The sequence below is a fragment of the Chinchilla lanigera genome, unplaced genomic scaffold, assembly GCF_000276665.1.
Source record: "Chinchilla lanigera isolate Chin_1 unplaced genomic scaffold, ChiLan1.0 scaffold00013, whole genome shotgun sequence".
NCBI lineage: Eukaryota > Metazoa > Chordata > Mammalia > Rodentia > Chinchillidae > Chinchilla > Chinchilla lanigera.
The window spans coordinates 21,559,464-21,586,467 of NW_004955414.1; the positions used below are offsets into that span (position 1 = coordinate 21,559,464).

Here is a 27,004-nt window from a genome sequence, read left to right on the forward strand (position 1 = left end):
AACCTGAGCACACCCCTGTTATCTAAGGACCTGAATTAGGCTCGATCTTCTGAAGGTTCACCCGCTCTCTGGGAGAAGCACTTGAAGACCAGTCATCTAGCATTACCCCCATGCAGGAAAAACCAAGCAACTGGCTTCACAATGAGCCAGATGTTTGCATCGGTTGACAAAGATTTTAAAGCAGTTATTCCAACTACGGTTAATGCAGTAGATCTACTAATGGTCATCTTGTAACACCCAGCTGAACTGGGTCAGTGGTTCTAGCTGTGAAAGGGTCCCCTACACACTGTTGCCAACAGCATGAAGCAGAACTAGAGAGGAAGACGGTGTGCTATTGGCCCTTCTGGAGAAGCTTGTCACACCTGGCTTTCCTGAAATGAACTCAGCTCTTCTCATCCTCAGAGAAACTGGGGTCCTCACTATAGCTGCAGGTCTCTTTGGGGGAGCCTTGGTCCTTACCTTGAGTGTCACTTCCTGGCTCCAGTGCAGATCCCTCAGCCTGCTGGCACAAATCCTTCATCCCACTGGCCCAGACTTTCTATCTTCCAACAATGACCTTTAGGCCTTCCCAATGTGAATCCTTGATACAGACCTGCATGAGACTTTGTGGATTCCAGGCCTCCAGTAGGACTTGTGGAGGACATTTCTTTGGGCTGTAGAGCTTCAGGTGGACTCCAGTGAAGATTGCTGTGGGATCCCTCAGATGGATTCTTCAGATCTCTAGTGTGGAAAAGATCTCCTATACTCTTTTGCATTTGACTCATTGGGAGGTCACTATAAAGGAATCTGAGAAAGTATGTGTGCTTTATTTTTTTAGTTTTAAAAAAATGAAAGAAAGTATAATAACAGACAGATATCCATTTACAAAATAGCATAAGAACAATACAAACAAAACAGAGTTACAGACAAAGTTGTAGGAAATTAACAGTGGTTGTTGTATTATTTATTGATATCTTCAAAGTGGTTTCTCAGGAAAACAAAGAGAGACGTACAAGATTGACCAAACAAGTAATCATTAACTGTTCTTTTATGTAGAGCAATAGAAGACAGTAGTACAACTATGTTAGCTATCCTGTATGTACATAATTACATAATTTCCCCTTCTTTCACTTCTCTTTTCCCCACACCCCAGTTGCCCTTTACTTTTGAGCATTTTCCTTTCATTTCACAATGTCTATCATACATCCTAGTTTTATTTGCTCTTTCAGATCTTACACTAGTGAGACAATACGATGCTTACACATGCAGGTCTGATTTATTTTACTTACGAGTATAGTCTCTAGTTGTGGCCATTTAGTTATAAAAGCCTCGTGTTTATCTTTCTTTATAGCTGAGAAATATTCCATTATACAAAAGTACCACAGTTTTTTAATCCATTCCTTAGTGGATGGACATTTGTGTCGCTTCCACAATTTAGTAATTACAAATTGTGCTGCTAGGAACATGGGTGCACATATATTGCTGTGATATGATGTTTTCAGGTCTTCTGGGAAAATATCCAGAAGGGGAATAGCTGGATTGAATGGGACCTCTCGATCTAGTTTTCTGAGGAATTTCTAAACTGATTTCCACAGTGGCTTCACTAGTCTGCATTCCCAACAGCAGTGGAGAAGGGTTCCTATTTCTCCACAGCCTCGCCAGCATTTGTTATTGGTTGATTTCTGAATACTACCCATTCTTACTGGGATGAGATGAAATCTCAATGTTGTTTAAATTTGCATTCTCAAATGACTAATGATGTTGAACATTTTCTCATGTATTTATTTGCCATTTATATTTATTTATCTGAGAAGTGTGTATTCATCTCAGCTTCCCATTTTTGGATTGAGTCTTTGAGTTTGGGACAGCTGATGTTTTTTAATTCTTTATATGTTCTAGATAGAAGACCTTTGTTGGAGGGACAGTCAGCTAAAATATTTTCCAATTTGTAGGTTTTCTTTTTACTCTGCTGGTGATTTCTTTAGATGTGCAGAAACTCTTCAGGAGGATGAGATCCCAGTTATTGATTCTTTGAAGTATTTCATGGGGCGCTTGGTTTTTGTTCATGAACTCTCTGCCTACCCCTATGTCTTCAATGTTTTTACCTACTTTCTCTTCCAGTAGATTTAGCGTTTCTGTTTTAATATTGAGATCTGTGATCCATTTTGACTTGAGTTTGGTGCATGGTAATAGACTTGGGTCTATTGTCAGTCTTTGGAAGGTGGCAAGCCAATTTTTCCAGCACTATTTAAAAGGCTATTGTTCTTCCAGTGAGTTTGTTTGGCTCCTTTATCAAAGATTAGGTGGCTGAGTGTGTTTGTGATTGTGTCTGTGTCCTCCAGTCTGTTCCATTGATCATCAGGTCTGTTTTTTAGCCAGTACCAGGTTGATTTTATTACAGTGGCTTTATAGTATAATTTCAGGTCAGGGATTGTGATTCCACCTGACTTGTTCTTGTTGCCCAGGATTGCTTTTGCTATTCTGGGTCTCTTCTGGTTCCAGATGAATTTAAGAAATGTCTTCTCTAGATCTGTGGGGTATTCCAATGGTATTTTAATGGGAATTGTATGGAATTTGTACAACAATTTTGGTAGTATGGCCATTTTCACAATGTTGGTTCTGCCTATCCATGAGCAAAGAATATTTTTCCTTTTATCAAGATCCTCTTCAATCTCTTTTTTTTCAGAGTAGTATAGCTTTCATGAATAGATCTTTTACTTGTTTTGTTAGATTGAGTCCTAAATATTTCAATTTCTTGGATGCTATTGCGAAAGGTATGGTTTCCTTAATTTCTCTCTCACTCTGTTTGTTGTTTGTGTATGGAAATGCTATTGAGTTTTAGGTGTTGACTTTGTATCCAGCTACACTGCTGAATGTGTTGATTAATTCTAGGAGTCTTCTTGTGGGGTTTTTGGGGTCTTCTGTATAAAGTGTCATGTCATCTGCAAATAGTGATAGTTTTACTTCTTCCTTTCCTGTCCTTATTCCTTTCATTTGTCTCTCTTGTCTAATTGCTCTGGCTAATGGTTCCAGAATTTTGTTTAACAGGAGTGATGACAGTGGACATCTTTATCTTTTTCCCGATTTTAAAGTAAAACCTTTCAGGTTTTGTCCATTTAGTATGATGTTGACTGTTGGTTTGTCATAGATGGCTTTGATCAGGTTGAGGTAAAGACCATCTATTTCTATTTTCTGTAGAGTTTTTATCATGAATGCATGTTGGACTTTGTCGAAAGCTTTTTCTGCATCTATTGAGATGATCATATGATTTTTATATTTGGCCTCATTGATATGGTGTATAACATTTATTGATATGTTATATAACATTAATTGATTTGCGAGTATTGAACCATCCCTGCATTCCTGGAATGAATCCAACTTGGTTGTGGTGTATGATTTTCTTGATGATTTGCTGCATTCTATTTCCTAGTATTTTATTGACTATCTTTGCATCTATATTCATTAGGGAGATTGATCTGTAGTTCTCTTTCTTGGTTGGGTCTTTCCCTGGTTTTGGTATCAGTATAATACTTGCCTCCAGAAATGAGTTAGGGAGAATTGCTTCCTTTTCAATTTCATTGAAGAGTTTGAGGAGTGTTGGTATTAAATTGTCTCTGAATTTCTTGTAAAATTCTGCTGTGAACCCATCAGGGCCTGGGTTTTTCTTGTCAATAAGTTTTTAATCATATTTTCAATCTTATTAATTGATGCTGGGTAGTTGTCCTCTACCTCCTGTGTGGCAGTGTTCACCCACTAGAATGGGAGGGGAGCACTTCGCAGGCCTCAGAAAACATTAGGCGAATGCCCTGTGTGTGCTGGACTGGCTCTAGATGGAGATATTATAAATGTGGGTCCTGCTGTCCATGGACAAGTGAACAATTCTATGAAAAATTACACCTAATCAAGAACACCTAGTGACTGATCTCTTTGCTTCCTTTTATGTGCTTTAGAAAAGTTGATTTCCCGCTAGGGTTGCAGCAAGATGGTTGGTCAAACATGTCTTGTTGTGTAACTAAAATAGAAACCTCATTGTATCTAAGAGTTTCATATGTAATTGCAGAAGTATATAGTAAAGCAAAAAACATTTCTCTGTGTCAGAGGAGCCTTGCTCCCCTTGCACACCAGAGGACCTCTGGTGTCTGTATTGTTTGTCTCTTCGCCTATGTCATTTCCTCCTGCAGGAATCTCCTGGACCTGCTGCAGCCAGAGTGTGGCACAGTTTTTTACTGAGAGCAGTGGTACACACCTGTTATGGTAGTATTCTGGGAGAATACTAGGATTCTGGCAGGAAGATCACACGTATGAGCCCAGTCAGGGCCACTTAGTGGCAACATCTCAATAAGAACAAAAAATCAGCCACACATGGTGGCACAGGCCTATAATCTCAACACTTGTGAGGCTGAGGCAGGAGGATTGCAGCAAATTCGAGGCCAGCCTGGGCGACATAACAGATTTATGCCAGCCTGAACTACATAGCAAAACCTGGCCTGGAAAAAAAAAAATCCAGAAGGACTGGGGATATAGCTCAGTTCAAAAATCCTGACTTCACTACCCAGTCACACACACACCAATCAGAGTGGTCAGACCACCTTTCAGAACTTTGTGGTTCTGAGACAAGACTTTGTGGATTTTGAGATAAGTTCTTATCATCTTGTGTCGTGTGTTGTCACATACGCACAATGCATTTCCCTAGCATTTTACCTCCTCCCCGCATCCATGAACACAGAACTCCTCAAGTTCCCCCTTCACAGTGTCACCAGGTGAACCTGTGTCATATTTGTCACCTGATCTTTTCTCTTTTTTTCTCTGGAAGTGGATGTTACACTGAATTCTGTCAACCTACATTTGAATCTTCTGCTTTCAGAGGATCACAGACAAGTGAGAGCTGTGCCAATTTGGCCATTCAAGTGTGATAATTATGGGATTTTAGGCTCCCAGTATTTCTCCTCGGGAAAACATTATTGGGAAATCGATGTATCCAACAAGACTGCCTGGCTTCTGGGTGTATACTGTAGAAAACCTTCTAGAAAGTTCGATAGTAGTTGCAGCACAACCTGTACAAACACTTGCTCTAGGTACAGACTGCAACATGGTTACTGAGTTATAGGGTTACGGGAGAAGTTTGAGTATTACACCTTCGATGAATCTTCCTCAGGTCCTAAGGTGTGGCCCTCTCTGTGGATATTCCTCTCTGTCACATTGGGGCTTTCCACAACTTTGAAGCAGGCACTCTCTCGTTTTTCAGCATCACAAACCATGGGTCACTCGTCTACACATTCCGTAATTGTTTCTATCCTCGGCCTGTTTATCCATATTTCAACCCTTGGAACTGTCCAGGCCCCATGACTTTGTGCCCCCCAAGCTCCTGAATGCTCCCATCCCTTCATCTACTTGTGGGATTCTTACCTTAAGGCCATCTCTGCAACAAAGCACATCTCTACTATTCAGAATACCTCTGCCCTGTGATTTCCCTTCTGTACTTGGGAGCTTTTACTCATCCTTGACACATACAGTGTATTTTGCTTGGATTAGGAGGGAAGTGAATTTATTCCTCTTAATATTCTCAGACGTAAATTCCTCCAAAGATGGACCTGTATTGGTATAAGATTCATGTCCTTCCATTTCTCCATATTTCTTGATCACTGATCTGAAGCCTGTTAGCCACCTAGTCATATTTTTTTTTAGGATGATCCATAAGGATCACCCTCATGAGCCTCACCACAACAACTTAAGTTTCTTTAAACAAATATCAGATTGTGATACCCCAGGTTCACCCAGGAGTCTGGGAGAGGAAAATAAACATAAGCAATAGACATACCCAGAGTTATGTCCAGAGTACTTGAGTTCAAATCTTGTCTCTTCTTTCAAAAGCTCTGTCACAGATGCATTCTGGGTTTCTTTCTTCTAAAATACAAAGTGGGATTTACCCTTACACTCAGAGTGAGAACCAAGTGTCACTAAATGTAAAATATCTACTTAAAGTGCTTACTATGTAATAAATACTTGCATTTGTGATGACTGGAAGTTATAATCTAAGTTACTGTCCTATACATCAGTTTTATGCCTTCATAATAATAATGTTTGTACTGAAGTTTCACCTTTCAAGTTTTAGATTCTGCGGCCAAGCCCACTGTATTGAAGTTTTGTTATATAAAACTTTTCATACTGAGGTTTGTACTGGTCTTAAACACTTTATGATGAGTGGGTGAGAAAACTATGAAAAGAGTTTCCATAAACTGTCCAAAACAAGGAGCCATTTCTAGGGACACTTGTTACAAGCCACAGTCTTCTAGTAGACATATTTAGGATATTTCCTAGGCTATTACTGTTAATTACCACTGTTAGTTACCATCCCATGCACTTTTTTCCTTTTCTTTTTCTTAAACCAATCTAAAACTCAGAATGACTACCCACACCTACCAGGAGAGCAAAGGAACACACCCTTCTTTGAGAATTATGTTGTATGAATTAGGAAATGTATGCTTTATAAATTTTTTACAGAACACAAATGATTTGAAAAAGAAAGTGCTTGGCATGGGAATTATTTAAGATGCTATACCCAAGATAGGAAGCAACATAATAGTCATTAATAGGATGGGAATCACCCACAGTGTCGTGGATTGACCACTGGTGGTCAATTTATAACCCCCAGCTGAACTGAGTAAGCATGGTGCTGGGTGTGGGAGGCCCACCTGAGAATTGTTGCCAACAGCATAAGAGGCAGAACTGAATAAGAAGAAGTAAGGCTATTGGGAGCTGGAAAAGGCTATTGGGAGCTGGTAGAAGCTGTGAGAAGCTGTTGATTCTTTTGAAGGAGCTTATCATGCTGGCTTTCCTGATGAACTTGGCTGTTTTCATCCTCCAAGGAGCTTGGGACCTTGTTGACACTGAGAATGGCTTCGGTTCACTTTGGGGGAGCTCTGGTCCTCCCTTGAGCATGGCTCTGGAGGGGAAGATGATGCACTGCCAGTCTCCTGAAGAAGCTTGCTGTGTTGGCTTTGCTGATGGGAACTCAGCTTTCCTGATCATTGGAGGAGCTCGGGACTTCACTGCTGCTGAGGAACGCTGTGATACCTTTTGGGGGAGCTCTGGTTCTTCTGAGCATCGCTTCCTAGCTCCAGGGCAGTTCCCTCAGCCAGCTAGCACAGATCCTTCATCCCGCTGGCACAGCCTTCCTAGCTTCCACCACTGATCTTTGGGCCTTCCCAGTGCAGATCCGTGAAACAGGCCTGCATGAGATACTGTTAGGTCTCCAGGTGGACTTGTGGGAGGCATTGTTATGAGCTATAGGTCTTCAGCTGGACTCATGCAGGACACTCCCATGGGATCCAGGTCTTCAGCTAGTTTCCTTGGTCTTAGTGTGTGGACAGATTTCCTGCACTCTCTTGTATATCATTCTTTGGGTGACTACTATAAATAATTTTATAAACTATGTGTCCTATATTATATTGTTTACCTTGCAAATATCCCCTAAATCACAACAAACCTAGAATACAGTAGTTCCCTTGGGATATCTCTTTAAATTACCATGACCTGTCTGTCAAAGGAAAAATACAAGCCTGTTGTGGACTGAATATTCATGTAATTACATCCATGTCATCAAAATGGGGCCAGAGCTAAAGAATTCATATATTATAAGGTAAGGTATGAAGGTTTCTCTCTCCCTGACTGTTCACAAAGAAAAGGGAAGGTGGCCAAGGAGGCTGCCACCTGCAACCCCAGGAGAGAGCCTTCAAACACCACTGATCCCGCTGGCATCTTAATCTTGTATTTTCAGCTCCCAGAACTGTGACTAGATTTCTGTTCTTTAAGCTACCTGATCAATATTTTGTTATAGCAGCTAATTGTACTACAAACAGATTTCAGGAAGTGCTACTAATATCAGTAACCTCTCAGGAAAGAAACTTTGGAGTCATCTCACTAGAAAAAGAACCACAACCAGCTGAGGGGCTTTCTGACACAAAGCAGTTAGTGGAAAAATGGGTGGTTCTAAAAACCAGCTATGGGCTGGGGATATAGCTCAGTGACACAGCGCCTGCCTGGCAAGTGCAAGATCCTGAGTTCAATTCCCAGTACTGAAAAAAAAAACAAAAAAAAAACCAACTGAATACCAGTTACAATGACATGGAAAGATACAGAATTGAGGACTGTGACCATCATGATTATTTCCTGTTACTGCCTGTGTGTGCAGCAGATCTTCATTTTTTCCTTTATCTCCTTTTTATATAAGAAAATCCATTAACTTCACATCACCCCACTTAAGCATTTTAGTACTTGCTATCCTGTAGCACCAAAGTTAAGAGGTGAAAGATTTATATGATCTGAAGAGAAACCAGAGTATGTAGCACCTAAGTTATATGAAAACAAGAGTGAACACTACACAGACTTTGATCTTCTGAAAATCATTACTGTGTGACGTCATATACAGAAAAGTTGTACATCATGCGGTGGAATTACGACTTTGTTATTATCTTTACATAAAATGATCGACATCTAAAGTATTATGTATGCCTACAAGACAGTGAGGAAGCTGGTGTTAGTCATATTCATGTGAATGGTAAGGCATGGCAGAGTGGAGCAGTGGCTGTGATTGCTGGACTGACAATGGACCTGGCATGGGAAATTATGGAGAAATTGAGTCAGGATGGATTGGCCAGCAGCATCCTCATGCAAAATGAAAGGTCACTGGAAAACTGTGCCAAAGATCTGGTGTCTATTTCTGTGAAGATCTCAGACTCTCAAGCTGAGAAACTTTGGATCACTGTTGTGATGGCTCTAGGTACCAGTGCTTGTTTACTGTCCATGCACGACCTTACATGCTGAAGGCTCCTATGGCTAAGGCCATTCACACTTCCTACTGTGTTAGCAAGTCTCCAGCCCACTCCTAAGGTACCAGAAATACAAGACTGCACGATGGTTTGGAAATAACAGAGGAGAACATCCTATAACGGATACAAGGGCAAACAGTAATGCATAGATAGTGTCTATGGAAATTTTTGAGTCCTCAGCCTTGTACTCAAAAGGGTTTACACTGAGGGCATCTATAGACTTTATAATCTTCTCTGGAGATTTTCCTTCATGGGGACAGGAACCTCTGTAAAAGAATGCATATTTTTCTGCATGTTTCTTTGTTGTACATCATTTCTACAATTTCAGATCTTTATTTCCTTGTAACTCTTCACCTCATCCTGAATTGGGAGATAAGTATTTCAGTAAATGAGAAGACACAAATGCCCCTAGAAATTGACTGGTCAATAAATTAAGATGGTCCATACTCTTCTTCCTAGTGAGTGACTGCCTCAGCGATCTTTGCAGTGAGGTGACAGGAAGGTGAGGTGTAAGGGAAGCATCATAAGAGTGCTATGGTAGGGGAGTGTGCATATAAGCACACACGCACACACAGATTGACAAAATCCATGTTGGAATCTGTTCTCCATCAAGGTCACCCAAGGATTAAGAATTCTGGATTTCTTATGGCCAAGAACTGCTCTGAACAGGTGGCACTGGACAAAACATGCCACTTTTTGTTTTTCCTCCATGCACATGTCAGTTGAGGAAGAGATGGGGATCCAAATGTAAAAATGCAGGAAGGTCCCACTGAACAGCATATTCACTGCACAGTTCTCCTGTTTTTTTTTTTTTTGTTTGTTTGTTTGTTTGTTTTTGAGACAGATCAGGCTGGCCTTGAGCTCACTTTGTAGCTCAGGCTCGTCTGGAACTCTGAACAATCCTCCTCCTCCGAACAATCCTCCGAACAATCCTCCACCACACCGGCTTTCTCGTGTTTCATTGAAGGTGAACAGCTGGGCATGGCGGCACATGCCTGTAATTGCAGCACTTGGGAGGCTGAGGCAGGAGGATCGTTGTGAGTTCGAGGCCATCCTGGGCTACAAAGTGAGCTCAAGTCCAGCCAAAACTGCATAGCAAGACCTTGTCTCAAAAAAGACCAAAAAAAAAAAAAAAAAAAAAAAAAAAATCAATGAGAAAAATAAAGCTAAGCAGCCAAACAGAACACTCACCACACTGTCATGAGACATACTCCAAATGGACTTGTTACTATTGTACCATCCTGCACAATAAACACAATGTTTAGCCTGGCATGGTGGCACATGCCTGTAATCCTAATATTCTGGGAGGCTGAACCAGGATGATAACAAGTTCCGGCTCAGCCCAGACAACATTTTGAGACCATGCCACAGAATAAGAACAGAAAAACAGCTGGACATATGGCAGAATGTAGTTCAGTGTGAAGGTCTTAGGTTCTACCCACCATGCTGTAAAAAATAAATAATTTATAAAGACATTTATTATATTTAAAAATACAGAAAAGGACTTTTACTGAAAGGGAATTTGGCAGGAATATGAAAAATGCCTGGACACCTATGAAGTTAGAAGCACTCATTTATTAAACAAAAACATAAAAAAAAATGTGATTTTTAACTATATTCTATTTTTAAAACAGAACTGGGAGTGACACATTTGTAAGTGAAGTGATACATATGTTTATTTTTAATATTTTTGGTACCAGGAATTGAACTCACGACCCCTCACATGCCAGGTAGGGCCAGTACCACTGAGCTGTATCCCCAGCCCACACATATGCTTTAAAATAATTTATTTTAATCAGATGCAAATGAGCCAATAATTAAGACACCAAAATAGATTATTATTATTCGTGTGCCAGGCTCAAGATGACTAGCTATAAATCCTGTCTATTTTTTGGTTTTTACAATGGTATATGAGATAAATTTCATTATTATTATCTCTTTATTATTGTATTTATTTTTTACAAATAGTCATCTGAATCCCACAGACTGTATTTTATAGGGACCAACATGTGGTAATACCAGAATTACCCCACACACAACACTCTAAATTTGTGAGAACAGTGTGTACAGCAAACTGCAGTAGTATTGAAAATGGGACCTTAAATGAGCCCCGGAGACAGCAGGTCAAGTGGTTAAAATGGAGCAGGCCCCTCAGAGGCGGGAGACGCACACCTCGGCCAGATGCATGCAGGGAAAGAGAGAGAGGGTGTAAGAAAGTTTAAGGGTTTGGCCCACATAATGTCATAGGCTCTGAACTCCCCCCAAGACTGAAAAATGGAAAACCATTACCAGAAACGGCAAACAGGAAATTTATAGGTGAGAAACCCATGGTCTGTCACACTGTAGAGTGAGAGTATGGGCCTGAGTCTAAAGAAACTTCAACACGACCTGGAGGCAGGGAAAAGGCCACAGTCCAGGGATTAGAGCTGTCAGATACCTCAAATCATTACACTGAAATTTATTCTGCAGCCCTGTGACCCAGGCATCAAGTTTAGGTTGATAATTTGGAGCACTGCAGTTAAAGGAGGTGTTGAAGTATGCTCGATCACTTAATCCCAGACCCTGTTATTCTACCGGTAACACTGCCCTGAATTGACGGGTCGTGAGGCCTGGGTGCTTTCACCCAATTTCACTAGTCTCAGTGGATTATTTGCTGTCCTTCTTTGTCTCTTAGTTGCAGAAACGGCAACATTTGGATATTTGCTTGCAGTCAGTGTCACAGGAGCTGGAGAAAAATTACAAGTTTGGTGAAGGACATTCTCGGGAAGATCTTATGAAAAAGGGACTTGGAGGAATGTCATCCAGGCATCTCAGGAGACGTGGTACATTGCCAGAACCACATTGTGTGTGTGGGAGGGGAGAAATATGGCTCTCAAAATATGAGAAATAAGGTATGAAATATATCGAAGAGAGGGAGGCTTAAGCTGCTCAGGCTGGATTTGAACTTGCAGTCTTTCTGCCTTTACCTCGTGAGTAGCTAGGATTACAGGCAGCATGGATCAGAGCACCCACTTAGCTCTACTGACCTTGCTGCGATTGTAGAATCTTTTTCAGATCAGGAGCTTGGAACACGGTCCTCTGTTTCTTGGGAAAAGTTCTTGGTTTCTTCACAGTGAATACCTTACTCCTAGGGAGGAAAAAAGGGAATTGCACATCTCACACCTGTGTCTTTCAAACACCACTCACATCTATCATTTCATCTCATTTTCACACTTGAACTCTCCCCTCTCAGCATCCTGGGAGGGGCAAGACAAACTCTTGACCCTGAAAAGTCATGAGAAAGGTATCTGACTTCTCAATCATTCTGTATGATCTTTAAAACAAAACCCCCTGCCTCAAATTAAAACATAACAATGAGTGGAAGAGTTCCTGCCATAAGTGTGGGCTCCTGAGGATGTACTCAGTAAATACTTGGCAACATCCGGCTCGTCAGGGTCTGGGCTTACCAGGGTAGGATCCCTACCAGGAGGAGCCCGAGAACTCCAAAGCTCATTGTCAACAGAAAGGTCCTCAGATGCCATCTGAGGTCTCAAGGTTTATTTTATCTCTGGGAAAACTTACAAGCATTCGGAAAGGAACACCAGAATTATACTGCTCTGAATTCCATGGGTTTGGAAAAGCTCGATGCTGCCAGGCAGGCGTGCCATTGTAGACAGCAGGATGAGGCCTTTCCCAACTCTTCCCAACCATGTGATTAAGCACATCCACTTGGGCCAAAATTCTGTTTCACACACTCAAGTATGTTTTTGGACGTGATCTCTACCGTTTTTAGGAAAAAAATATAAATGCTGTATGCAGGGATTATTGCCAGGGTTAGTTCTTACCACTTGGTAAGGTAGATGTATTCCATCTACTATAAAGCAAACACCTATTAAACCCAAAGGCTAGAGCTAGATGCAGATACACAGTGGATAAAGTGGTGATGCGAAGGGGTTGACCGTGTAACACCTCGTCCTTAACACCACCTCTGTTCCACGCGTGACTCCTCACAACTCAGCTTGCTGCCATACCATGTGGGCCCCTCTGCTCTATTCTCAGTAGGACTAAAATACTCAAACTCTGACTGGTGATGAGGAATTTCTAAAATTCTCTGACCTGAGAGTGAAATGTTCTATTCTAATTGAACACTCCTTAATTTTAATAACTATGAATCTCTTCTCACACACACAATTTCCATCCTTGGCATCCCACACATACCTTCTAAGCATGTCCTTCACATCCTAGTGAGAAAGAAGAAAACACGAGTTAAGAAGTAATAGACTTTCCTCACAAAGTTTTGTCATCCTCAGAATCCCCTAATATGCTGAGAATAGAGATTTTCCCAGTGTGAGACAACAAAATAAAGATAAAATTAGGTTCAACCATGCCATAGCTACCCATGAGATGATTTAAGTATTACATGCTTGTTTCACTTATTTTATAGATACATGCAGTGATATAGGATGGTGTCAGCCCTACACAGATACAGTGGAAACTATGATTTTCTAGGGATGAACAGGTTTTGCGGAATTGAAGATAAATAAATAATAGTTCCAGAAAAAGTTTACATGGATTTTGCTGAAGGCACAAGCAAACAAGTGTTTGTAACAAATATCTCTTTGCATGTTACTTGTTAACTATAACGGTTCTATCTGCTCATTTAAGTGAAATGTATAAAAGTTGCTTCTAATTTTATCTATCTGTTTACTTTTTTATTTATTTATTTATTTTGATGCAGGGTCTTGATATGTGCCTTAGGCTGGTCTTGAAGTAATTATGTAGGATAAGCCAACCTCGAACTCATTGACAATCCATTTGCCTCAGCCTCTCCAGTGCTGGGATTATAGGAGTGTGCCACCAAGCCCAGGTCTAATTCTATTTTTATTCAGATCTGTCAGTTAAATGCAGTATAATATACTGAATAATGAAGAAGCTACAGGGTGAGAAATTGGGATGTCTAATATTTAATATCAACCGTGCCAGGCATGGTGGGGCATGCCTATAATCTCAGCATTTGGGAGGCTGAGGCAGGAGGATCGTTGGGAGTTTGAGACCAATGCTTGGGCTACAAAGTGAGCTCAAGGCCAGCCTAAACTGCATAGTGAGACCCTGTTTGAGAAAGACAAAAAAAAAAAAAAAAATCAACCATGATACTTTTACTCCCACACTGCATTACCTTAAAGATTATAATACCCACCCTGAATTCCAGTTTCCATTAGTTGACAGCCTTCCTGGGCTTTAGTCATCTATTCATTTTATCACTGTAGATTTTGTTTGGACAGCAATACGGCAATGCACTTGATATTTTTTACCCCAGACTTCCTCCTCCTTATAAAAGTTATTGGCAAAATGTAAGGCAAGAGCTGGGCCCACATACACATACACAGAGTTTTGCTCTTCATAATAGTACATTTATATTGTTCCTACATAAATCAAACAAATTGTGTTTAGAGCTAAAAAAAGGGTCTATTGTAGGAAGTTATAACTACAGCAACTGCTGAGTTTTACAGCTCAAAGTTATCTCTAGGATCCAGTCCACATCTTTCTTGAAATTCAAGCCTCAGTGACTTTCCTGATACAAACTTTGCAGAAATGAGAAATATTCTTCAAAGTTTTAACAAAAAGTTTCAGAGCCCGTGTGGTGCCTGTCTGCATTAGATCAGATAACCATCTTAAAATCTAACTGTGTTGTTGCTACAAACACAGAAACCAGACAGAGCTGTTAAAGTGGGATTAAGTGACAGATTAAGTGATGTACAGTTCTGGACCTGCTAAAAATGCATATGTAAGAACAGATGAGCAGGGCATGGTGGTGCACACCTATAATCCCAACACTTGGGAGGATGAGGCAGGAGGATCGTTCCAAGTTCAAGACCAGCCTGGGCTACAAATTGTGCTCAAAAACAGCATGAACTACATAGCAAGACCCTGTCTCAAAAAGACCAAAAACCAAACAAACAAAAAGAAGAGAAAAGGTACACAGAACCCATCAGGTGAGCTGTAGCCAGCTTGAAAATAGCTTGAACTTGGGGCTGGGGATTTAGCTCAGCAGCACAGCACCTGCCTGGCAAGCACAAGGTTGTGAATTTGATTCCTGGTACTGGAAAAAAAATAAAAAAATAAAAAAATAAAAAAAAAGAAAATAGCTTGAACTTTGAACGGACTCCCCTACCCAAATGCACATCCATATGTTTACATAAAATAACAACACCAAAGTACTATTGGATGGGTTTAAAACAGATTAAGAGAGTAGATGAAAGGTTGGTTGAACTTGACGCTGTCACAAAGAACAATTTTCAGTCAGGAATGGGGGTGTACATATACCTCAGTGGTAGTGTATGACTAATATATGAAAGACCCTGATTCTCGAAAAAAGGAAACATTTTATAGTACAGAGAAGAGGAAACTCAGGTGCAATGGTCACGTCTGTAATGCCAGCACACTGGAAGACAGAGACAGCAGGATCACAAGTTCAAGCCCCGTCTGTGCCATTCAGGGACTGAGCGAAACCCTCTCTCAAAATAAACAGCAAAAAATAGTTCTGGAGAAGGAATTCAGTGTGAAAGTGCTGGGTTTGATCCGCTGAAGAACAAAGGAAAGGAAAACAAAGCCAAAAAAAGATTAAAATGAGGAAGAGAGCTTCTATGACATGTGACGTGTGAGACACGATTCAAGGCAAATGTGCCACAAGATATGTGAAATGCATGTTCCCAGGGAAACAAGAGAAAAATAGATGAAGAAATAATTAGGAAAAAACTTTTTCAAATTCTATAAAAGATATTAATAACTCTCTGAGGCTCAGTGAACCAAGTTACATAAATAAAATGATTTAAATTCAACGCAGACGGGCTTCTGGCGATCAAAAACAGAGCGAAAGGGCCGGAAATGCAGTTCAGTGATGAGGGCCTGCTGAGCATGTGGGAAGCCCTGGGCTCCATCACCAGAGCTGCCAGGAAAAACAGAAACCAACCAAGCAGAAAAGAAACAAAGGAAAATACGGTAACATTGTAGGGCGGTAGGAGGAAGGACAATCCTCACAAAGAAAAGCCGTCGGAATGGTGACGGGCTCACTCCTCATCCGACCCGGGAGAGGCCAGAGAGGACCAGGCTGAGGTACTGAAAGCAAGAAAAGGAGGAAACTGTCCACTGAGAATTTCACATAAAGCAGAAGTAGTTCTTCCAAATGAAGGAAAATAGATATATTGCCTGAAAAAAACTGATACATTATTGCTGACCAACGAGCTTTACAATTAAGTTTCTTAAGTTAGACAAAAAGGCCTATCCTCAGCCCTTCAGTTCAATATGGCAGAGGCAGTTCAAGGCTAAACAACTAGGGAGAATATGGGATATCCAATATAGAATGAAAGAAGATCAACTGCCCTTACTCTCAGATAATATGATCTTTGATGGGGAAGACACTGAAGATTCCACCGAAATGCCTTTTAGAACTCATATAAATTCAGTGACAGTGTAGGATTAAAAAAAAAAATCAAAATCTAAAGTAACATCAAAAAAAAGTAAACTAACATCACACTGTCCAAAGAAGAAGAAAAAACCCACTTACAATATCTACAATAAAACAAATTATTTAAGAATAAATTGAACAAGGATGTGAAAGATCTGGGTACTGTAACCTATAAAACACTGGTGACAGAAGTTGAAGAACACACAAAGAAATGGAAACACATGGACGATCTAATATTGGTTAGTGCCCATGCTAATTACTGTAAACCATAGATTCAATGCAACCATATCAAAACTCCGGTTTTTTATTTTTATTTATTTGTTTATTTTGTCTTTCTGAGACAGGGTCTTGTGATGCAGCTCAGGCTGGCCTTGAGCTCACTTTGTAGCCCAGGCTGGTCTCAAACTCACAACAATCCTCCAGCCTCAGCCTCCCATGCACTAACATACCCGGCTGACATTATTTATAGAAATACAAAAAAAAATTATAAAATACATCTGGAAATGCTACACAAAAGAGCTCAAAATGCTAAACATTCTTCAGAAAAAGAGTAAAGTTAGAAGCATCATCATAATATTTGATTTTAAAATCAACTACAAAGCTATAGTCATCAAAACACAGGGTATGGGCACTGAAAACAAACATATCTGACAATGTGGCAGAATAGAGATCGAAGGAAGTGAAATCAATATATTTACAGGAAGTTGAATTTTGACCGAGGTATCAACAGTGCACTGTGTGGAAGGAACTAGGTTGTGAGTAAATTGCGCTGGGATAACTGCAGGTCCACAAGCTACATAATGAAAAGCGGCCATATGTCTTAAGCCACACAAACAAATCAACTCTAAATGTACGAGAAGACATAGGGCAGAACTCCACGACCAGTCGGCAATGAAATCCAATGCACTGGCTAGGAAGGTAAATGAGAAAAACAGGATTGTACCACACTACAAAGCTACTGCACAGCAAATTAAACAATCAACCAAATGAGCAGCCAGGTATGCACTAGCCTAAGATATATGCAAATCAGACATATGATAAAGAAATAAAACCCAAATACACAAAGAACTCATACATTTCAAAGGCAGAAAAACACCTATGACAATTTAAAAATGGATGAAACACCTGAATAGACATTTCCCAAAAGACATACAAATGACAGCTATATGAAAAATGCCTGTGTGGGGATATAGCTAGATAGCATAAGTGCTTATCCTGGTAAGCCTAAGGTCATGAGTTTGATTCCCAGTGCCCCCCCCCAAAATGCCAGAAATCATTCATCATCAAGGACATGCAAGTTAAACTATAATAAAGTATCACTTAATGCCTGTTAGAATGATTATTGTCATTAAGCAAGCGGCAAGGGATGGCAAAGATGTGGACAAAAGGAGCCCTCTCACACTGCCATGCACATGTAACTGAGCTTAGTCATTATGGGAGACATTATGGAGGATCCTCAAGAAATTAAAAATATATAAGTAGCACATGATCTACCAATCTAAACACTAGGAACATGTCAAAAGGATATGAGTCAGCACGCCCAAGCCCTATGTACACTCTTATGATACTTACTGACGCATTATTCCAACTATCCAAGACATGGAATCAGTCTAAGCACCTATCAGCGTATAAATGGATAAAGGTACTGTGGTATACACACAGTGTAAAGCTCTTCAGCTTGGAAAAATGATAAGGAATGAGATCCCGTCATTTGCAGCAACACGGATGAATGTGGAGGATTTTATGTTAAATGAAACAAGCCAGACCCAGAGAAACAGTAGTGAGGATTATCACACAAACATGTGGAACAAACACACAGTGACCTCATAAGGGTATAAGCAGAATGCGGGGACTGTTGTGGGCCAGAGATGGGCAGATATTTGTCAAAAGATACAAAACTGAAGTTAGGAAGTGGGAAAATCTTCGAGAAATTCATTGCCCAAATGGTGGCTATACTTAGAACAATGTGTTATATTCTGACAAACTGCCTAAAGGATAGACTTTGTTGTCACCATAGAAAAAAAGATAAGTATGTAAAATAATAAGCAAGTTAATTAGCTCTATTTTGACATACCACAGTATGTATAGATTTCAAATGAGTATGTTATATGTGATAGATACAAACAATCTTGTTTTGTCTTTTTGAGACAGGATCTTGCTATGCAGTTCAGGCTGGCCTTGAGCTCACTTTGTAGCCCAGGCTGGTCTCGAACTCCCAAAATCCTCCTGCCTCAGCCTCCCAAATGCTGGCATTAATGGGGTGTGCCAGCACTCCTGTCGACAACTTTTATTTGACAGTTGAATAAAATTAAGAATAACATAAATAAAAAGGTTTCTAAAGAATTCTGATGACTATGACTGCAAGCTTAACAACTTATAAAATGAACCAATTCCTACAAAGACAAGGCTTACCAAAAACTAACAGAAGAAGAAAAGATTAAATGAACCTGAGGCAAGTAAAAAAAATGAAAATATTTATACTGGCAAAAAAGCAAAAGAGCAGAAATAAAAACAAAATAACCACTGACATGGCTTCACTTCAGAACGCTACTGAATATTGAAAGAAAACAAATACTAGTCTGTGACAATTTTTTTTCAGGGAATGAAATGGAAAAAGTCACAACTGATTCCACAAGGGAAAATGGAATATGCTTTGTAACCTGAAGCTCCTCTGTTTACCACTGACTGCCCCAATCATGAAAACATGCTTGAGAAATGCTTCCCACTAGATCCCAGAAGAGAGCCAATTGCAAAACACCACTGGATACAATGGCTTTTCCCTCCCACAGGCAATTTTTGCATGGTACTTCTTAAGAACTCAAACAGGATTCTCCCTTCTTTGTACATGCATGCAATTATTCCCATAATGTGTAAAACTGATTCACTTCCGTGAGGCACCAATCAGCCCCAAGAATTTAGTACCATCACTAAAAGCAGGGCAGCACAGGACAGGAGGAAACACTTTCCAATCCTCCTGAATCTCAGAAGCGGGACTCCTGGGAGTCTTACCTGCAGCATGGCCACTGTGGACCCCTGCAGCCGGTGCCGCACATCTGAGATGAGCTCCCTCACCTCCCGGGCCTGCTGGGCCAGCTCCTTTTCAGACTCGGCCAGGCCATTCAGAACACCTTGCTCCTCTGTCTGCAGCTTCTGCAGGTGGGTCCTCTCCTCAGAGTCCAGGGTGGCTCGCATTTGTTGAAACGCAGCCCGGACACTTTCTCTCTCCCCCTGTATTTGATTCTTCAGGAATGAGAAACAGACAGGCACTCAGTTAGGTGAGTTTGCAAGCCAGAAAAATAATAACTCTTTTTACTGGGAAGTCTCAGAGGAAGGGAGGTAGAAAGGAGACGTTCTTAGGGAAGCACAATGTTCCTGTGATTTTCCCTTCCTGCCATTAAAATCAATGACATTAAGCCAACCTTCTCAAGGCTCAGGCTACACCAGATGGGACACCCACACCTCCCAGCTGATCAGGAACCCTCATCTCCCGCTTTACTCCTCACTGCACCTGGGCACTCCCCGGCAAGACTTGAATACAGAAGACAGAATCGGGACCCTTTGTCAAATGTCAGTCTGAGTAGAGTCCATCTCAAAACCCACCACAGCCACAGAGGACGGCGTGCACTAGCCATCTTCCCCAGCACCCCTCAGTGTGAACACCTAGCTCCTAGCAGCCGTATTCGTTAGTGACAATCACTCTCCACACCACACTCCCAAAGGAAAAGCATGCACAGGACTCATCCCATGACCTGTGGACTCAACCAGTGGCAGAGAATAGAGAAGAAGGACCTCCTCCCCAGACCCTGTCAGATTTCTGGCTAGCACCCTGAGGAAGTGTGGCCTCCTGCCTTCCAGGAAGTCCTTTCTTCGTCGATGTGAGCGTTCCACTTCTCAAACTCTTTCTCATCCTTCAGCAGCTTCTGCAGCACTTCCTGGAGTCTCGTCTGTGAGAAAAGAACCACACCACAGTCAAGCTATGAGTTTCTCAGGACATGGACAGTGGACAAATGTGGATGAGATCTGGTTGATCTCACCAGAAACCTAAGGTTACTGACAGTGAGGAAAAGCTGATGAGAAAGACACCTGAGAAGATGAATGTCCTCTTTGCATCTCTCGGTAATTCTTCTTTAATTAGTAAGGCAAAGTCCCCTTCACCAAGTGTAGACTGATTCTTTCTGTCCCTGAAGTGAAAACTGATTCTCCATCAAGAAAAGAACTTGTATCTGAGCCCATCTCATTTATGCCTTTGCTGAAATAGATAATCAGTGCTTGGCAACCAAGTCTCCACCCATCTAGTATAAGTTACAGAAAATTTTGCTTTTGTCTAGGAACTTTTACTCTAAGCTTATTCTGATGCAATCAACTGGAGCGCACAAATACATATGTTGGCTGCAGAAGACAAGGAAAGAGTGGACAGAAGTCACAGACCTTAGTTCTATGGCAGCAAACTAATTAAACTCTAGTGCATCATGGAAGTTTCCTACTGGGCAGTATTTTCTGGTCTCTCTTCCCACAACGCAGACCTCTTACCCAATAGACCTGTGCAGCCTCCTGCATGAGAAGCGTGTAGTGACCGCGGTGCTGTTGAGAATGCTCACAAAGCCAGCAAATGAATTTCTCATCTGTCATACAGAACAGCAGGAGTTTCTCCCCATGGAGGTCACACTGATCTGCCTTGTGGGTCAGGGTCATGTCCCTGAGCCTCTCCACTATATTGGCCACATGTCGACTGGGCCTCAGGTTTTCAAACTGATAAGTGTCTCTGCACACAGGACATTTTTTCACTCCTTGTTCATGTTCTGTCAACACATAGCTTGAAGTGATGCAGAGTTTGCAGAAAGTGTGGCCACAGTCGGTGCTCACAGGTTCTGTCATGAGCTCCAGGCAGATGGGGCAGGTCACCTCCTCCTTCACATCTTCCAGGACTGACGAAGCCATAGATGCTGTTTCCCTGCTCCTGTCTGTCCACACTCTGAGGCTTCTCCTGCCCTGGATCCTGACGTTGGGAAAGTTAAAATGGGGCAGAGTAAGAAAGGTGGTAATAGAAAGAGTGAATAGTGAGTAGGCAAAAATCATGTAGGCATCATGACCAAAATATTAAAAGTCACAAAAGAAAAAGGAGGGAAACAAGAAAAGGAGTTTACTGACATCATACTCACTATGTCATAATACTTCAGGGACTTTACTCTCAGTTCATTTCATATGATAAAATTTACGTATAGAATGGTTTTTATTTTCCCTTCCTTTACTGGACAGAAGGACAAATGGAGTCCTTTGTTCCCAAAATTCTCGTGTAGTCCTTACTTTTCTTTCTATCACCCAAATGACATCCTCAATGTTAAAATCACCAAACTACTTATACCACAGGACACCTGTGATAACTTTGCTATCAGTATGGTCCCATTCTTATACTTCCTGTACAAGTTATCTCAGATGGAGCTGTTCTAACTCTCTGTTGTAGTTAGGGATTGCACGTAGAACAATACTTAATTATATGATTATTTTATAGTAGTCACCCAAAAAGTCATACATGAAGACAGTGCAGGAAATCTTTCCACACACTAAAGAGCAAAAGAATCTGGCTGAGGGCCTGGATCCCACAGCAATGTCCTGCAAGAGTGCAGCTGAAGACCTAGAGCTCATAACAATGCCCCCTACTAGTCCAACTGGAGGCCTAGAGCCCATGACAATATCTTACTCAGGCCTGTTTCACGGAACTGGGCTGTGAAAGTTCAAAGGGCAGTGGTGAAAGCCATGAAGTCTGGACTAGCAGGATGAAGGATCTGTGTTAGCAGGCTTGGGATCTATACCAGAGCCAGGAAGTGACACCCAAAGTAAGGACCAGAGCTCCCCGCAAAACGTACCACTGCCATCCTCAGCAAGGAGGTCCTGAGCTTCTCAGATGATGACAACAGCTGAGTCTATATCAGGAGAGCCAGCACTACAAGCTTCTCCAGAGCATTGGACTGTGCACCCTCTTCCCCTTTGGAGCCAGGAAGCAATGCTCAAAGTAAGGACCAGAGCTCCCCAAAGTGAACTGTAGCCATTGTCAGAGACAACAGGTCCTGACCTCCTCTGACAATGGTAACAGTAGAGTTTATAAGGAAAGCCAGCATGACAAGCTCCTCCAAGAAAATCAACAGCTCCCTAACAGCTTCCTTTCTTCTTCTCCAGTTCATCTTTTTATTTTGTTGGCAACAGTCCTCAGGTGGGCCTCATACACCCAGCACTCTGCTGGTTCAGTTCAGCTGGGTGTTACAAGTTGACCACCAGCTGTCAATCCACCACACTCCCTCAAGTTTCACTGCTTGCTATTCATTTGCAGTTATTTCTTTTTGATACCACAAAATATTAGACATGATCATCTGGCAAATTATTATTGCTGATGAATAATGTCCTAGAAGCTTGACTGAAATCTAAAAAGAAAGATGATGCTAAACATGGTTTAATCTAATATATGGACTTGACACTCAACTTGAAAATCGTACAAATTAAATAATCAGAAAGATCACACGTGACATAATAAAAAATCAGAAAGATCACAGTACTCAGAAATGAACCTGTAGTTACCAAATTAAATGAGGCAAAGTTGTTATCTTAGCACTCCAACCTAAGAATACAAGATTATAGCTGAAGCCTAAAAATTATGAAGGAAATATGGGTCAAAAAAGAGACAAATGTGTGAGAAGTAATTACACATAGAAATAACCTGTTCATAGAGATAAAGCATCTTCAATGATTGTGAAAATGCCAGTTGGGCTACTCTGCAAACAGCCACTAGCTTTTGGTATCACATAAGCCTACAGGGAAGAGAAAATGGGTGACCTTTCAAGACAGGCAAACACTTCGGGACTCTTCCTTAGGAGGAGAAATTATCCACATCAGTTATCATGGGAAGTATTGCACCTCCCTCCTGGCCAACAGTCTGTGTAGAGTCAGACCCAAACACATTGTGACAGTGAAAAGCGCGCCATTGTCAGTTTGCAAAAAAAACAGCCCTGGGGTTCTGACCCTGTCGCGGGGGGAACAGGACGGTCTGCCCTGGAGTCAGTACCCTGGCACACTGAGCCAAGGCGAACTCACAAGTATAGGCCAGCAAGGAGGGAAGCGGGTGAGAGGGGTGCTCCCAGTGGAGAAGGAGCAGTCCCTCTGGGAGAGGGAGCCTTCCCTGCTCACACCTCACTGTTCCCAGGCCTCAGCATCTCTGCAGCAGGAAGCCGCGAGCTCAGCTTTTCCCCTAGCCCAGAAAGGCTTCAAAATCCAAAGGAAACAAACCCAAGCAAATGCTGCTTTTTCTTCTAAAGTCTTCTGAGCTCTGCCCACCACGAAGTGCTTAACACAGCTTTGGACGCCTATGGAGAAGTCGTGAGTCCGTGCAGTGCAGGGAACAGGTCTGCCAAGTGGCTGAGGATTTATTCAACTAGGAAGCAGCCAGGTGGGACAGAAAGCAAAGTAGGTGGGGCAGAGTGGAGGGCTGAGGAGGAGACGCTTTGACCAATGCGACAAACCTGTGGAAGGCTGGGCCTGTGACCCCTGGGTGATCCTGGGAGGAGAGCTTGCCAAAGAAACTTGGGGAGAGTCTTAGCTGCTGGCAGAGTGGAGGAATAGCTGTAGCCGTCTGTTTTAGTGATTGGAACGCCAGGTTACTGAGGCCCAACTTCCACTCCTAACACCACTGTCACTTGGTTCACGGCTCCATTCGGTAATGATGGAGGTGTTTGAGGAAAGAGATTTACACCAGCATCCATAGATTGATGTGTTAATTTACTGAAGGAATGAAAGCACACCTGATATGAAAGCTGCAATTCTACTTGCCACCTGATTAAACTTACAATAATCTGCTATACTTTTCTAAAATCTGTCTTTTGCAAAGCCCAAATAGACCATTTTGAAGAAGATGGGGTAAGAATCACCACTCCTACATCCTTTAAATCCTTAATTGTGCCACTTATCTATATCAATGATCGAGGAATTCGTGTTACTGCTATTGTTTAGTTTTTCTGAAGTAAAGGCAGATCTAGTAGCCTGTATTTCACCTTTTCTGTCTTGTGAGCCCCCACTCCACAAGTGATCAAACCAATGTGGAGATTGTACCATGTGCCGAATGTCTGATCCAATTATGCATTCTAGCAATGGGACAATAATCACTAGATGATTTCAGGGACCCTTTGCAACCACTGATTTTCCACCCATCGCTGGACCGGGATTTCAGGTGTGCACTGTCACCCCACCCAGCTGCTTCCATTTGTGGGTGCCTGGTCCTGTGCCCCGCAATGGGAAAGCTGACTGATACATGTGTGCCTTCTAAGACAGCTGCAGAAAACCAATGGTGCTGTGCAAGTGCCGTCTGTGTCCTCAGAAATCTTCTTGCAGCTGAAGCTCTGCAGGTTTATGAAGCAGTTTACTACCTTATGCCACTGAATACACACGTTAATCTCCTAGTCCATGATCTCCTTTCAAATCCTACTTTGCATATAGTAAAACTTGTTAAACAGAGCACTTCCTTCTCCTCCCTCACATCCTTTATGCTCTAATTGCTACAGTTTTAGTTAAGCTGAAAAAAATGCCTTCATTTAACAATAGGTGGATTGAACTTTTTTCAGCATCTATGGTATTATGGGCTGAAATATATGTGGGTTTTAATATAATACATATTATGTGATATAATGGAAAAATGTAATTCCTTGGCTTCTCTGCTTTCCATTACTAAAACAAAATACCTGAAATAATGAACTGATGAAATGAAGAGGTTTATTTTGGCTCATAATCTGAGTTTTCACCTGTGGACCTATGGCTTTTAGGCTACAAAAGGAGGTGCAAACTTGGGCACACGCCTGTGATCTAAGAACATCTAATTAGGCCCCAGCTTCTGAAGGTTCACTCACTTCCCAGGAGAAGCACTTGAAGACCAGTCATCTAACATTACCCACATGCAGGAAAAACCAAGCAACTGGTTTCACAATCAGCCAGATGCATTCACTAACAAGGATCTTAAAGCAGTTATTACAACTATGGTCAATGTGGTGGATTAACTAATAGTGAACTTATAATACCCAGGTGAACTGAGTTAGCATGGTTCTGGGTGTGAAAAGCCTCCCTGTGAACTGTTATCAACAGCATGAAGCAGAACTGAAGACAACGTGCTGTTGTTCTTCTCCTGGAGAAGCTTGTCACACTGGCTTTCCGGATGTGAACTCAGCTGTTCTCATCTTCAGAGAAACTTGGGTCCTCACTGTCACTGTGAGTCTCTGTAGGGGAGCCTTGGTCCTTCCATTGAGTGTCACTTCCTGGCTCCAGGACTGACCCCTCAGCCTGCTAGCACAGATCCTTTATCCCTCTGGCACAGACTTTGTAGCATCATTGCTGCCCTTTGGGCCTTCCCAGTGCAGATCCTTGATACAGACCTGTGTGAGGCCCTGAGGACTCTCATCCTATAGCTGGATTCCTGAAGGACATTGCTTTGTGCTGAAGGTCTTCAGCTGGACTTGAGCAGAATATTGCCCTTGGATCCAGGCCCTCAGCTGGATTCTTAGGGTGTCTAGTGTGTGGACAGATCTCTACACTCTTTTGCATTTGACTCTTTGGGAGGTCACTATAAAATAATCTTAGAAATTATGTGTGCTTTATTAAGTCTTTTCCCATGTAAACTCTGACTACAACAATGAGTTTATGGGACACGCAACTGCAGTAGATACAGACAATAGACTGCTCTTCTCTATATTTATTTTCCTTATATGCATGTATGTGTCTCCAGATATCATGATATCAGTTAAGGTCATGGGGCACCATCCTCTGATGAGTTTAAGGAAAGTTGTGGATGTTTAGTGGATTCTTTTTTTTTTTTTTTTTTTTTTTGAAAGGATAAGCATAACGGCGCCAAGCTTGTTACATTTAGGAACCCAAACTGGAAGTTTTCTGTGTTCCTTTCTATGTCTGCAGTAAGTATTTCATTGGCAACCTCGCACTCTGCCCTGCTGTGACCCATGTGGTTCTCCTTAGGCTCACAGTGATGGCAGATTAAAGAGCATTGTCCTGGCCTCCACAGCAATGGAGTTGGCCAGTGTTTTCTTCCAGTCACAACCCACACCCAGCCCTCAACCAAGGGAAGGTGCAGGCGGTGCTCAGGAACGAAGGAAAGCCTTCCTTCTGTCCAGCGGTCAGATAGCAGGGCAAATGCAGCTGCATTTCTTCCTACTGCATCTCCCCTGGCGTTTTACTGTGCTCCGTCTATACCTACCTCAGACACACTCGGCACTTCCCACTCTGTTCTGAGTTTTGCTGGGAACGCTTTAGCCCCCATTTCTTGGTGATCTTAGGCAGCCAAGTGATTCCCAGTGAGGTGTGGGGAGATGGCAAAATTCCTTTAAATGTCCTTTTAGCCTCTGCATTCTTGTCACCCTGTTGGTACCAAGCCTGAGGCTGAGTCACTAGAACGTCTGCGTTCCAATTATTGACAACTAACTCCCAAGGACATTCACATCTTTCATTCTCAGACTCCCCTTTTCAGTCCAACATGGAAAAAGAGACTTAAAATTGCAACACAAACAAAACCTGCATGTGGGAGGCCTTCATATTTCAAATACACTCCTGCCCTGGGCTAATACCTGCTTCAAATTGAGAACTTTGGCAAATTTGATTACTAAGTTTTTACATGATTAGGGCCTCTGAGGGAACACAAACCATCCAAAGAGGACAGGGAGACATTTTGGAATTCCAAAGCAATTTCTAAGAAAATTGGTCCTTGAGGATCCTA

General features: G+C 41.7%; 2 protein-coding genes across 3 annotated transcripts; both read right to left on the bottom strand.

Moving 5' to 3' along the window:
* Window positions 1-5,809: 5,809 nt before the first annotated feature.
* On the bottom strand, window positions 5,810-19,979 carry LOC102008935 (tripartite motif-containing protein 5-like). 2 transcript variants are annotated; one of them, XM_013512006.1, is made up of 4 exons: window positions 19,261-19,979; window positions 13,005-13,027; window positions 11,834-11,934; window positions 5,810-5,883 (listed from the first exon to the last, which is right to left on the bottom strand). In XM_013512006.1, exons 1-4 carry the CDS (start codon window positions 19,441-19,443, stop codon window positions 5,825-5,827), a joined length of 366 nt encoding a protein of 121 aa, XP_013367460.1. In that variant the 5' UTR covers window positions 19,444-19,979; the 3' UTR covers window positions 5,810-5,824. The 2 variants fall into 2 exon arrangements, with proteins under 2 accessions (XP_013367460.1, XP_013367459.1); XM_013512005.1 differs by lacking the exon at window positions 5,810-5,883 and adding an exon at window positions 10,415-11,532.
* Window positions 19,980-20,069: 90 nt separating this feature from the next.
* Window positions 20,070-23,608, bottom strand: LOC106147995 (tripartite motif-containing protein 5-like). The gene is made up of 3 exons (XM_013511731.1): window positions 23,527-23,608; window positions 20,782-21,247; window positions 20,070-20,195 (listed from the first exon to the last, which is right to left on the bottom strand). The coding sequence occupies exons 2-3, from the start codon at window positions 21,187-21,189 to the stop codon at window positions 20,070-20,072; spliced, it is 534 nt and encodes a 177-aa protein (XP_013367185.1). The 5' UTR covers window positions 21,190-21,247; window positions 23,527-23,608.
* Between the last annotated feature and the right edge of the window lie 3,396 nt (window positions 23,609-27,004).

What these genes read in the sequence shown, in the direction of transcription:
- LOC106147995 (XM_013511731.1), bottom strand. Translation starts at nt 21,189, where the DNA reads ATGGCTTCGTCAGTCCTGGAAGATGTGAAGGAGGAGGTGACCTGCCCC. An exon ending in AGGCTGCACAGGTCTATTGG is followed by an intron (nt 20,196 to 20,781) that starts GTAAGAGGTCTG and finishes CTTTTCTCACAG; the next exon opens with ACGAGACTCCAGGAAGTGCT.
- LOC102008935 (XM_013512005.1), bottom strand. Translation starts at nt 19,443, where the DNA reads ATGCGAGCCACCCTGGACTCTGAGGAGAGGACCCACCTGCAGAAGCTG. An exon ending in GTGAAGGACATGCTTAGAAG is followed by an intron (nt 11,935 to 13,004) that starts GTATGTGTGGGA and finishes TTTCCTCCCTAG; the next exon opens with GAGTAAGGTATTCACTGTGA. An exon ending in GATTCTACAATCGCAGCAAG is followed by an intron (nt 11,533 to 11,833) that starts GTCAGTAGAGCT and finishes ATTTTTCTCCAG; the next exon opens with CTCCTGTGACACTGACTGCA.